The sequence below is a fragment of the Oncorhynchus clarkii genome, chromosome 13, assembly GCF_045791955.1.
Source record: "Oncorhynchus clarkii lewisi isolate Uvic-CL-2024 chromosome 13, UVic_Ocla_1.0, whole genome shotgun sequence".
In the NCBI taxonomy this organism is placed as follows: domain Eukaryota; kingdom Metazoa; phylum Chordata; class Actinopteri; order Salmoniformes; family Salmonidae; genus Oncorhynchus; species Oncorhynchus clarkii.
Genome location: NC_092159.1, coordinates 61,211,962 through 61,226,961, shown reverse-complemented (window position 1 = coordinate 61,226,961; position 15,000 = coordinate 61,211,962). Strand labels below are relative to the sequence as shown.

The window sequence follows — 15,000 nt, the reverse complement described above, 5'->3', positions numbered from 1 at the left end:
ACAGTATGGTATACTACAGACCCACATGTTCTACAGTATGCTATACTACAGTATGGTATACTACAGTATGGTATAGTATGGTATACTACAGACCCACGTGTTCTACAGTATGCTATACTACAGTATGCTATACTACAGACCCACATGTTCTACAGTATGCTATACTACAGTGTGGTATACTACAGTATGGTATAGTATGGTATACTACAGTATGGTATACTACATACCCACATGTTCTACAGTATGGTATACTACAGACCCACATGTTCTACAGTATGTTATACTACAGTATGGTAAACTACAGTATGGTATACTACAGACCCACATGTTCTACAGTATGCTATACTACAGTATGGTATACTACAGACCCACATGTTCTACAGTATGCTATACTACAGTATGGTATACTGCAGTATGGTATACTACATACCCACATGTTCTACAGTATGGTATCCTACAGTATGGTATACCACAGACCCACATGTTCTACAGTATGCTATACTACAGTATGGTATACTACAGACCCACATGTTCTACAGTATGCTATACTACAGTATGGTATACTACAGACCCACATGTTCTACAGTATGCTATACTACAGTATGGTATACTACAGTATGGTATACTACAGTATGGTATACTACAGACCCACATGTTCTACAGTATGCTATACTACAGTATGGTATACTACAGTATGCTATACTACAGTATGGTATACTACGGTATGGTATACTACAGACCCACATGTTCTACAGTATGCTATACTACAGTATGGTATACCACAGTATGGTATACTACAGTATGGTATACTACAGTATGGTATACTACAGACCCACATGTTCTACAGTGTGCTACACTACAGTATGGTATACTACATTATGGTATACTACAGTATGGTATACTACAGACCCACATGTTCTACAGTATGCTATACTACAGTATGGTATACTACAGACCCACATGTTCTACAGTATGCTATACTACAGTATGGTATAGTATGGTATACTACAGTATGGTATACTACAGACCCACGTGTGCTACAGTATGCTATACTACAGTATGCTATACTACAGACCCACATGTTCTACAGTATGCTATACTACATTATGGTATACTACAGTATGGTATACTACAGACCCACATTTTCTACAGTATGCTATACTACAGTATGGTATACTACAGACCCATATGTTCTACATTATGCTATACTACAGTATGCTATACTACAGTATGGTATACTACATTATGGTATACTACAGACCCACATTTTCTACAGTATGCTATACTACAGTATGGTATACTACAGACCCATATGTTCTACATTATGCTATACTACAGTATGCTATACTACAGTATGGTATACTACAGTATGGTATACTACATACCCACATGTTCTACATTATGCTATACTACAGTATGCTATACTACAGTATGGTATACTACATTATGGTATACTACATTATGGTATACTACAGACCCACATGTTCTACAGCATGCTATACTACATTATGGTATACTACAGTATGGTATACTACATACCCACATGTTCTACAGTATGCTATACTACAGTATGGTATACTACATTATGGTATACTACATTATGGTATACTACAGTATGGTATACTACAGTATGGTATACTACATTATGGTATACTACATTATGGTATACTACATTATGGTATACTACAGTATGGTATACTACAGACCCACATTTTCTACAGTATGCTATACTACAGTATGGTATACTACAGACCCATATGTTCTACATTATGCTATACTACAGTATGCTATACTACAGTATGGTATACTACAGACCCATATGTTCTACATTATGCTATACTACAGTATGGTATACTACAGTATGGTATACTACAGTATGGTATACTACAGACCCACATTTTCTACAGTATGCTATACTACAGTATGGTATACTACAGACCCATATGTTCTACATTATGCTATACTACAGTATGCTATACTACAGTATGGTATACTACATTATGGTATACTACAGACCCACATGTTCTACAGTATGCTATACTACAGTATGGTATACTACATTATGGTATACTACAGACCCACATGTTCTACAGTATGCTATACTACAGTATGGTATACTACATTATGGTATACTACAGACCCACATGTTCTACATTATGCTATACTACAGTATGCTATACTACATTATGGTATACTACAGTATGGTATACTACATACCCACATGTTCTACAGTATGCTATACTACAGTATGCTATACTACAGTATGGTATACTACATTATGGTATACTACAGTATGGTATACTACATTATGGTATACTACAGTATGCTATACTACAGTATGCTATACTACAGTATGGTATACTACATTATGGTATACTACAGTATGGTATACTACATTATGGTATACTACAGTATGCTATACTACAGTATGCTATACTACAGTATGGTATACTACAGTATGGTATACTACAGACCCACATTTTCTACAGTATGCTATACTACAGTATGGTATACTACATACCCACATGTTCTACAGTATGCTATACTACAGTATGCTATACTACAGTATGGTATACTACATTATGGTATACTACAGTATGGTATACTACATTATGGTATACTACAGTATGGTATACTACAGTATGCTATACTAAAGTATGGTATACTACATTATGGTATACTACAGTATGGTATACTACATTATGGTATACTACAGTATGCTATACTACAGTATGGTATACTACATACCCACATGTTCTACAGTATGGTATACTACAGTATGCTATACTACAGTATGGTATACTACATTATGGTATACTACAGTATGGTATACTACATTATGGTATACTACAGTATGCTATACTACAGTATGGTATACTACATACCCACATGTTCTACAGTATGCTATACTACAGTATGCTATACTACAGTATGGTATACTACATTATGGTATACTACAGTATGGTATACTACATTATGGTATACTACAGTATGGTATACTACATTATGGTATACTACAGTATGGTATACTACAGTATGGTATACTACAGACCCACATTTTCTACAGTATGCTATACTACAGTATGGTATACTACAGACCCACATGTTCTACAGTATGGTATACTACAGTATGGTATACTACATTATGGTATACTACAGTATGGTATACTACATACCCACATGTTCTACAGTATGCTATACTACAGACCCAAATGTTAGAAGTGGTTCAGGTTAAGTGATTGCCCAGATTGTGATCCTCACCTTGTACCCCTGTATGTCTCCATTCTGAGAGTCAAGAGGAGGCGGGCTCCATGTGACATCCAGCTGGGTGGCTGTTGATGATTGGATGGTCACAGATTGGGGCGGGGCTGTTGGAACTTGAGTGGAGTGGAGGGGTAAACATTCAATAGTGATATTGGTCAGACCAGGTCCAATTCATATGTCAAAATACCTTTAAATAGTTGAGCTGTGCTTGGGTTCCTTTTCCAGAACAGTTAAACCACTAGGGACAATAAAGTTGATCTCATCATCGCTTCTTTACCTGCCTCTCCTACAAACACTTCCTGTGGCGTGCTGGTAGGCCCCTCTCCCACGGCGTTGTACACACTTAGGCGGATCTCATAACGCTTGTGTTTACTCAAGTCTGTGGGGGGAGAAACACAGAAAGAGTTAACCCGGGCCTGGGAGGACCATCCAACGGCAGTGGCACTGCTCATACAACTATATGATCTGAAGGAAAAGCAGAGAGGTAACGTGAAGAGGTCAAAGGTCAGGACACAACCTGATGAGGAAGAGGTAAAACAACACCATGACAGGATGGTTAAATATTAAGACAAATGAGGAAGAGCAGAGATGTGGGATGCTGGCAAACACACAGATGATTGTCAGGCAGACAGAGAGAGAGAGAGACAGAGGAGGCTGCTGAGGGGAGGACGGCTGATTGTCAGGCAGACAGAGAGAGAGAGACAGAGGAGGCTGCTGAGGGGAGGACGGCTGATTGTCAGGCAGACAGAGAGAGAGAGACAGAGGAGGCTGCTGAGGGGAGGACGGCTGATTGTCAGGCAGACAGAGAGAGAGAGACAGAGGAGGCTGCTGAGGGGAGGACGGCTCATCATAAGGGCCAGAACGGAGCGAATGGAAACATGTGTCTGATGTACTTGATACCATTCCACTAATTCTGCTCCAGTCATTACCACGAGCCCCTCCTCCCCACTAGCTTCCTGTGATACAGTGGACTTACTATCAAGCTCGTACTGGGTGAGCGAGGACTCGCTCAGGTTCCGCACACTGTAGGGGGCTAGAGGGTGACGGACAAGGGTGGGAGGAGGGGTGAGGGAGGAGAGAGAGGGAGGAGGGAGGACAGAACACAGGGAGTCAGGGCAGCCACCATAAAGAGGCAGAGAGAGGGGGAGGAGAGAGAGAGAGAGAGGGGGAGGAGAGCGAGAGGGAGGAGAGGGGGAGGAGAGGCAGGAGAGAGAGAGGGAGGGAGGAGAGAGAGGGAGGAGAGAGGGGGAGTAGAGAGAGAGGGAGTAGAGAGAGAGGGGGGAGAGAGAGAGGGAGGAGAGAGAGGGAGCAGACTGATGTTATGTCTTCATGGTAACGTGTGAACAGAGTAGACCCACAGTCACCCAAAGGCTGAGCTGAGGAAAAGTTTAAGGAAACAAACAGAGGTCAGAGGTCAACTCACCGGTGAGCTCGGCCCAGTTGGATGCGGGGCTGTTGATGGTTCGTATGGTGAAGCTACGGAGGCGGTCGTATTGTAACTCCCGGTATCGTACCCTGAACCCCAGCAGCACCCCGTTTATCTGCTTCTCAGCAGGCGGCTGGAAGGGGGATCCATCACATTTATTTATAAAGACCTTTATATATCCACGGTCCTACATCAACACAGTGTTTTACAGTAAACCCAGCCTAGACCACCAGACTTAAAAACAACACAAGGAAACTATCTAGAAGAGAGAAAACTGTACCTTACAAATGTACCACTTACCTCCCATCGGACCAGCACCGACGTGGTGGTGTGGGGTGTAACAGAGAGGATTGTGGGAGCTTTGTCTGGGGCTGTGTGTAGACAGATATAGGGGTATCGTTGAACTGGTGGACTGTATAAATACACACACGCACACACACACACACACACACACACACACACACACACACACACACACACACACACACACACACACACACACACACACACACACACACACACACACACACACACACACACACACACACTCACACACACACACACACACACACACACACACACACACACACACACACACACACACACACACACACACACACACACACACACACACACACACACACTAGGGCTATTGTGTCAACAAGCACAAGCAGTGTGATTCTCTGACGCTCAGTATGAGAGAGAGAGAGAGAGACAGCAATGAGAGACAGCAATCAGAGAGACAGAAATGGCTGCCTAGTGAGGAGGACTGTCTGTCTCCCAGTACAGTGGAGTGACTAGACACAGGTCTCATGAGGATAACCCAGCGAAAACAGCATTGAATCAACATGAACCTGGGTTCAAATAGTTGACAGTTTGGCTCAATGAAACCAACGAAATAGTTCCTCATTTGAAAAACTATCTGGCACTACAGGCAGACTTAAACAAACTCTCAAAACCCTGTCCATCTGGCACCACAGGCAGACTTAAGCAAACTCTCAAAACCCTGTCCACCTGGCACTACAGGCAGACTTAAACAAACTCTCAAATCCCTGTCCATCTGGCACTACAGGCAGACTTAAGCAAACTCTCAAAACCTTGTCCACCTGGCACCACAGGCAGACTTAAACAAACTCTCAAAACCCTGTCCACCTGGCACCACAGGCAGACTTAAGCAAACTCTCAAAACCCTGTCCATCTGGCACTACAGGCAGACTTAAGCAAACTCTCAAAACCCTGTCCACCTGGCACTACAGGCAGACTTAAACAAACTCTCAAAACTCTGTCCATCTGGCACTACAGGCAGACTTAAACAAACTCTCAAAACCCTGTCCATCTGGCACTACAGGCAGACTTAAACAAACTCTCAAAACCCTGTCCATCTTGCACTACAGGCAGACTTAAACAAACTCTCAAAACCCTGTCCATCTGGCACTATAGGCAGACTTAAACACACTCTCAAAACCCTGTCCATCTGGCACTACAGGCAGACTTAAACAAACTCTCAAAACCCTGTCCATCTGGCACTACAGGCAGACTTAAACACACTCTCAAAACCCTGTCTACCTGGCACTACAGGCAGACTTAAACAAACTCTCAAAACCCTGTCCATCTGGCACTACAGGCAGACTTAAACAAACTCTCAAAATATTTACAAGATTGGAAAAAGGTTTGGGAAAGCGAGTTTGCTGGGCTACGGAGTCAGTCAGTGTCATTTCCATGATGTCCTTACCGTCCTGCAGTGTGGTGACAGCCTCACTCTCCTGGCTGTACTCACTGTCCCCGATGTCGTTGGTGGCTTTCACTCTGAACTGGTAGGAGGTGAACGGCTTGAGGCTGGCAGGAGAGAATGTCCCCTGTCAGTTCACTTGTCTTCAACCTAGAGTTATCCTAGACATACTAGATAGTGTGGTAACACTGTGTTTAAAGGCTGCCTACATAACACATTCATAACCCTACATAACACATTCATAACCCTACATAACACATTCATAACCCTACATAACACATTCATAACCCTACATAACACATTCATAACCCCACATAAACACATTCATAACCCTACATAACACATTCATAACCCTACATAAAGACATTCATAACCCTACATAACACATTCATAACACATTCATTACCTATACATAACACATTGAATACCCATACATAACACATTCATAACCCTACATAGCACATTCATAACCCTACATAAACACATTAATAAACCTACATAAACACATTCATAACCCTACATAACACATTCATAACCCCACATAACACATTCATAACCCCACATAACACATTCATAACCCCACATAACACATTCATAACCCTACATAACACATTCATAACCCTACATAACACATTCATAACCCTACATAACACATTCATAACTCTACATAAACACATTCATAACCCCACATAAACACATTCATAACCCCACATAACACATTCATAACCCCACATAACACATTCATAACCCCACATAAACACATTCATAACCCCAAATAACACATTCATAACCCTACATAACACATTCATAACCCCACATAACACATTCATAACCCCACATAAACACATTCATAACCCCACATAACACATTCATAACCCTACATAACACATTCATAACCCCACATAACACATTCATAACCCTACATAACACATTCATAACCCTACATAACACATTCAAAACCCTACATAACACATTCATAACCCCACATAAACACATTCATAACCCCACATAAACACATTCATAACCCTACATAACACATTCATAACCCCACATAACACATTCATAACCCTACATAAACACATTCATAACCCTACATAACACATTCATAACCCCACATAACACATTCATAACCCCACATAACACATTCATAACCCTACATAACACATTCATAACCCCACATAACACATTCATAACCCCACATAAACACATTCATAACCCCACATAACACATTCATAACCCTACATAAACACATTCATAACCCTACATAAACACATTCATAACCCCACATAACACATTCATAACCTCACATAACACATTCATAACCCCACATAACACATTCATAACCCCATATAACACATTCATAACCCTACATAACACATTCATAACCCCACATAACACATTCATAACCCTACATAAACACATTCATAACCCCACATAACACATTCATAACCCTACATAACACATTCATAACCCCACATAACACATTCATAACCCCACATAAACACATTCATAACCCCACATAACACATTCATAACCCTACATAAACACATTCATAACCCTACATAAACACATTCATAACCCCACATAACACATTCATAACCCTACATAACACATTCATAACACCACATAACACATTCATAACCCTACATAAACACATTCATAACCCCACATAACACATTCATAACCCCACATAACACATTCATAACCCCACATAACACATTCATAACCCTACATAAACACATTCATAACCCCACATAAACACATTCATAACCCTACATAACACATTCATAACCCTACATAACACATTCATAACCCTACATAACACATTCATAACCCCACATAACACATTCATAACCCCACATAACACATTCATAACTCTACATAACACATTCATAACCCCACATAACACATTCATAACCCCACATAACACATTCATAACCCTACATAACACATTCATAACCCCACATAACACATTCAAAACCCCACATAAACACATTCATAACCCCACATAACACATTCATAACCCCACATAAACACATTCATAACCCCACATAACACATTCATAACCCTACATAAACACATTCATAACCCCACATAACACATTCATAACCCCACATAACACATTCATAACCCCACATAACACATTCATAACCCTACATAAACACATTCATAACCCCACATAACACATTCATAACCCCACATAACACATTCATAACCCTACATAACACATTCATAACCCTACATAACACATTCATAACCCTACATAACACATTCATAACCCCACATAACACATTCATAACCCGACATAACACATTCATAACCCTACATAAACACATTCATAACCCTACATAACACATTCATAACCCTACATAACACATTCATAACCCCACATAACACATTCATAACCCTACATAACACATTCATAACCCTACATAACACATTCATAACCCCACATAACACATTCATAACCCTACATAACACATTCATAACCCTACATAAACACATTCATAACCCTACATAACACATTCATAACCCTACATAACACATTCATAACCCTACATAACACATTCATAACCCTACATAACACATTCATAACCCCACATAACACATTCATAACCCTACATAACACATTCATAACCCCACATAACACATTCATAACCCTACATAACACATTCATAACCCTACATAACACATTCATAACCCTACATAAACAGTCCTTTAAATGTGAATAAGGTCTCTCTGCCCTCTGACCTACACTAGATAGGGTACTAGGTATTGTGCTAGGTAGTGCATTAGGTAGGGTACTAGGTAGGGTGTGTACTGTACCTGTCCACTATGTAGGAGCTGGCCTCGTGGTTGACCGATGCAGAGTGGACAGTCCAGTTACTGTCTGGTAGCTCTCTGTACTGCACCGTGTAGTATCGGACAGGTGACAGGCCGTCGCTACCTGGTTCCCATGACAACATCACGCTGCGCGCCTGCACGTCCTCCTGGGGCACTGTGGGACGGCTGGTTGGCTGGGGCCGCGCTGAGGGGGCGGGGCAAACACACACTGTCAATCACCGTTCCCATACATGACCGCAATGACCGTAATAAATCAGTAAATCAATGAATGAATAAATTAAGAAATATATGCAAATAAATAGATGCAAAAATACAAATATAAATAAATAAATGAATAAATAAACCGATGAAAACACAAATAATATGTAAAATAATAAATGAAAGAAGTAAATAATTGAAAGCTACATTATGTTTGCACTATTTTCTACCTCTCTTCTCTGTCGTGACCACCAGGGCCTCTGCAGCCTCCCCCCAGCACTATTTCCTCCCCTATTGGGTCAGTACCTACCTCTCTTCTCTGTCGTGACCTTCAGGGCCTCTACAGCCTCCCCCCAGCACTATTTCCTCCCTAGTCGGGTCAGTACCTACCTCTCTTCTCTGTCGTGACCACCAGGGCCTCTACAGCCTCCCCCCAGCACTATTTCCTCCCAGTCGGGTCAGTACCTACCTCTCTTCTCAGTCGTGACCACCAGGGCCTCTACAGCCTCCCCCCAGCACTATTTCCTCCCCAGTCGGGTCAGTACCTACCTCTCTTCTCAGTCGTGATCTTCAGGGCCTCTACAGCCTCCCCCCCAGCACTATTTCCTCCCCTATTGGGTCAGTACCTACCTCTCTTCTCTGTCGTGATCTTCAGGGCCTCTACAGCCTCCCCCCCAGCACTATTTCCTCCCCTATTGGGTCAGTACCTACCTCTCTTCTCTGTCGTGATGTTCAGGGCCTCTACAGCCTCCCCCCCAGCACTATTTCCTCCCCTATTGGGTCAGTACCTACCTCTCTTCTCTGTCGTGATCTTCAGGGCCTCTGCAGCCTCCCCCCCAGCACTATTTCCTCCCCAGTCGGGTCAGAACCTACCTCTCTTCTCTGTCGTGATCTTCAGGGCCTCTGCAGCCTCCCCCCCAGCACTATTTCCTCCCCAGTCGGGTCAGTACCTACCTCTCTTCTCAGTCGTGACCACCAGGGCCTCTACAGCCTCCCCCCCAGCACTATTTCCTCCCCTATTGGGTCAGTACCTACCTCTCTTCTCTGTCGTGATCTTCAGGGCCTCTGCAGCCTCCCCCCCAGCACTATTTCCTCCCCAGTCGGGTCAGAACCTACCTCTCTTCTCTGTCGTGATCTTCAGGGCCTCTGCAGCCTCCCCCCAAGCACTATTTCCTCACAGTTGGGTCAGAACCTACCTCTCTTCTCTGTCGTGACCTTCAGGGCCTCTGCAGCCTCCCCCCCAGCACTATTTCCTCCCCAGTCGGGTCAGAACCTACCTCTCTTCTCTGTCGTGACCTTCAGAGCCTCTGCAGCCTCCCCCCCAGCACTATTTCCTCCCCAGTCGGGTCAGAACCTACCTCTCTTCTCTGTCGTGACCTTCAGGGCCTCTACAGCCTCCCCCCCAGCACTATTTCCTCCCAGTTGGGTCAGAACCTACCTCTCTTCTCTGTCGTGACCTTCAGGTCCTCTACAGCCTCCCCCCCAGCACTATTTTCTCCCCAGTTGGGTCAATACCTACCTCTTTTCTCTGTCGTGATCTTCAGGGCCTCTGCAGCCTCCCCCCAAGCACTATTTCCTCAAAGTTGGGTCAGAACCTACCTCTCTTCTCTGTCGTGACCTTCAGGGCCTCTGCAGCCTCCCCCCCAGCACTATTTCCTCCCCAGTCGGGTCAGAACCTACCTCTCTTCTCTGTCGTGACCTTCAGAGCCTCTGCAGCCTCCCCCCCAGCACTATTTCCTCCCCAGTTGGGTCAGAACCTACCTCTCTTCTCTGTCGTGACCTTCAGGGCCTCTACAGCCTCCCCCCCAGCACTATTTCCTCCCAGTTGGGTCAGAACCTACCTCTCTTCTCTGTCGTGACCTTCAGGGCCTCTACAGCCTCCCCCCCAGCACTATTTTCTCCCCAGTTGGGTCAATACCTACCTCTTTTCTCTGTCGTGACCACCAGGGCCTCTGCAGCCTCCCCCCCAGCACTATTTCCTCCCCAGTCGGGTCAATACCTACCTCTCTTCTCTGTCGTGACCACCAGGGCCTCTACAGCCTCCCCCCCAGCACTATTTCCTCCCTAGTCGGGTCAGTACCTACCTCTCTTCTCTGTCGTGACCTTCAGGGCCTCTACAGCCTCCCCCCAGCACTATTTCCTCCCTATTCGGGTCAGTACCTACCTCTCTTCTCTGTCGTGACTATCAGGGCCTCTACAGCCTCTACAGCCTCCCCCCAGCACTATTTTCTCCCTAGTCGGGTCAGTACCTACCTCTCTTCTCTGTCGTGACCACCAGGGCCTCTACTGCCTCCCCCAGCACTATTTCCTCCCTAGTCGGGTCAGTACCTACCTCTCTTCTCTGTCGTGACCACCAGGGCCTCTACAGCCTCCCCCAGCACTATTTCCTCCCTAGTCGGGTCAGTACCTACCTCTCTTCTCTGTCGTGACCACCAGGGCCTCTACAGCCTCCCCCCCAGCACTATTTCCTCCCCAGTCGGGTCAGTACCTACCTCTCTTCTCTGTCGTGACCACCAGGGCCTCTACAGCCTCCCCCAGCACTATTTCCTCCCCAGTCGGGTCAGTACCTACCTCTCTTCTCTGTCGTGACCACTAGGGCCTCTGCAGCCTCCCCCCAGCCCTTGCGCGTCTGAGCGGTGAGGCGGAACACATAGACGGACTCTGGTTTCAGTCCAGATGCTGTATACTGTCGTGCACTGGGGCTCAGCACGTCCACAGTGGCTGCGTTGCTATTGGAGGTGTTCCGTCTGTGTGTGATCTGATAGGCTAGACCGGAGAGAGGAACAGGACGATTCAGTACGGGAAACGATCTGTTGACGACCTAAAATGTTGAAATGTTGTCAATAAAGAACATGGACATAGATCTCATAGTGTATTAGAGGAACCAGGGACAATGTAATAAACAGAATGTGGATAATGTCTTAGAGGAACCAGGGACAACGTAATAAACAGAATGTAGATAGTGTCTTGTCTTAGTTGAACCAGGGACAACGTAATAAACAGAATGTGGATAGTGTCTTGTCTTAGTTGAACCAGGGACAACGTAATAAACAGAATGTAGATAGTGTCTTGTCTTAGAGGAACCAGGGACAACGTAATAAACAGAATGTAGATAGTGTCTTGTCTTAGTTGAACCAGGGACAACGTAATAAACAGAATGTAGATAGTGTGTTGTCTTAGAGGAACCAGGGACAACGTAATAAACAGAATGTGGATAATGTCTTGTCTTAGAGGAACCAGGGACAACGTAATAAACAGAATGTAGATAGTGTCTTGTCTTAGAGGAACCAGGGACAACGTAATAAACAGAATGTAGATAGTGTCTTGTCTTAGAGGAACCAGGGACAATGTAATAAACTGAATGTGGATAGTGTATTAGAGGAACCAGGGACAATGTAATAAACTGAATGTGGATAGTGTCTTAGAGGAACCAGGAACAACGTAATAAACAGAATGTGGATAGTGTCTTAGAGGAACCAGGGACAACGTAATAAACAGAATGTGGATAGTGTCTTAGAGGAACCAGGGACAACGTAATAAACAGAATGTGGATAGTGCCTTGGTATGAGAGCTTGGACCCTGAGATATGGAGCCTTGTGGTTTAGATACAGCAGTAGGTGCTTAGTGTCTTGGTATGAGAGCATGGACCCTGAGATACGGAGGCCCTGTGGTGTAGATACAGCAGTAGGTGCTTAGTGTCTTGGTATGAGAGCTTGGACCCTGAGATATGGATCCCCTCTGGTTTAGATACAGCAGTAGGTGCTTAGTGTCTTGGTATGAGAGCTTGGACCCTGAGATACGGAGGCCCTGTGGTTTAGATACAGCAGTAGGTGCTTAGTGTCTTGGTATGAGAGCTTGGACCCTGAGATATGGATCCCCTCTGGTTTAGATACAGCAGTAGGTGCTTAGTGTCTTGGTATGAGAGCTTGGACCCTGAGATACGGAGGCCCTGTGGTTTAGATACAGCAGTAGGTGCTTAGTGTCTTGGTATGAGAGCTTGGACCCTGAGATATGGATCCCCTCTGGTTTAGATTCAGCAGTAGGTGCTTAGTGTCTTGGTATGAGAGCATGGACCCTGAGATACGGAGGCCCTGTGGTGTAGATACAGCAGTAGGTGCTTAGTGTCTTGGTATGAGAGCTTGGACCCTGAGATATGGATCCCCTCTGGTTTAGATACAGCAGTAGGTGCTTAGTGTCTTGGTATGAGAGCTTGGACCCTGAGATACGGAGGCCCTGTGGTTTAGATACAGCAGTAGGTGCTTAGTGTCTTGGTATGAGAGCTTGGACCCTGAGATACGGAGGCCCTGTGGTTTAGATACAGCAGTAGGTGCTTAGTGTCTTGGTATGAGAGCTTGGACCCTGAGATACGGAGGCCCTGTGGTTTAGATACAGCAGTAGGTGCTTAGTGTCTTGGTATGAGAGCTTGGACCCTGAGATACGGAGGCCCTGTGGTTTAGATACAGCAGTAGGTGCTTAGTGTCTTGGTATGAGAGCTTGGACCCTGAGATACGGAGGCCCTGTGGTTTAGATACAGCAGTAGGTGCTTAGTGTCTTGGTATGAGAGCTTGGACCCTGAGATACGGAGGCCCTGTGGTTTAGATACAGCAGTAGGTGCTTAGTGTCTTGGTATGAGAGCTTGGACCCTGAGATACGGAGGCCCTGTGGTTTAGATACAGCAGTAGGTGCTTAGTGTCTTGGTATGAGAGCTTGGACCCTGAGATACGGAGGCCCTGTGGTTTAGATACAGCAGTAGGTGCTTAGTGTCTTGGTATGAGAGCTTGGACCCTGAGATACGGAGGCCCTGTGGTTTAGATACAGCAGTAGGTGCTTAGTGTCTTGGTATGAGAGCTTGGACCCTGAGATACGGAGGCCCTGTGGTTTAGATACAGCAGTAGGTGCTTAGTGTCTTGGTATGAGAGCTTGGACCCTGAGATATGGAGCCCCTGTGGTGTAGATACAGCAGTTAGTTATACTGCTCCCTGTTAGGATAGTGGATGTATGGAGGGGGGGAGGGGTCTGTGGTAGTAGACGTACCCAGGATGATGCCGTTAGGCTGGGCAGGAGGCTGCCAGATGAGCCTGACTGAGCCGGTCCTCACCTCTGGGAACAGGATGCCCACTGGAGGACCTGGGACTGTGGAGACAGAGGGAGGAACATGGGTTATGAGAACAGTACCAACACAACAGCACCGTGTCCACGGGGATCTAGTTGAGCTTACCTTTATCAATACAATCCCAGAACAGAGGATAACAGAACCAATGGTTCTAGCAGAGGGTAGAACAGCCTTGACGTGGCCAGTAGCCTCCTTTAGGGGGGGGCCCTTCATTGCTGTATCTATCTCAACAGGCTAACACAGTGTTGTGACGGGCAGGACACCCGGGTTTTGAACCCAAGCTATTAGGTCAGTGAGTGATGCTCACCATCGTCCAGGGTCCTCTCCAGGATGGACGGCCTGCTGCTCCTGCCGTCTCCTATCCGCGTGAAGGCCAGAACCTGTATCTCATACAGCACGTACTTCCCCAGACCACTCAACTGAACA

General features: G+C 44.9%; 1 protein-coding gene across 1 annotated transcript in view; it reads right to left on the bottom strand.

The window, feature by feature from the left end:
* Positions 1–15,000, bottom strand: part of LOC139424095 (protein sidekick-2-like) — a 129,767-nt gene that overhangs the window by 43,129 nt on the left and 71,638 nt on the right. Inside the window, exons 26-35 of the mRNA XM_071175789.1 lie at positions 14,882–15,000; positions 14,496–14,594; positions 12,033–12,227; positions 9,246–9,447; positions 6,423–6,526; positions 4,991–5,061; positions 4,688–4,823; positions 4,241–4,297; positions 3,542–3,643; positions 3,262–3,377 (exon numbers count right to left, since the gene is read on the bottom strand). The exon at positions 14,882–15,000 is cut by the window's right edge and continues 71 nt beyond it. Of these exons, the coding sequence (XP_071031890.1) occupies positions 3,262–3,377; positions 3,542–3,643; positions 4,241–4,297; positions 4,688–4,823; positions 4,991–5,061; positions 6,423–6,526; positions 9,246–9,447; positions 12,033–12,227; positions 14,496–14,594; positions 14,882–15,000 (1,201 nt within the window). The remainder of the gene's footprint in view (positions 1–3,261; positions 3,378–3,541; positions 3,644–4,240; positions 4,298–4,687; positions 4,824–4,990; positions 5,062–6,422; positions 6,527–9,245; positions 9,448–12,032; positions 12,228–14,495; positions 14,595–14,881) is intronic.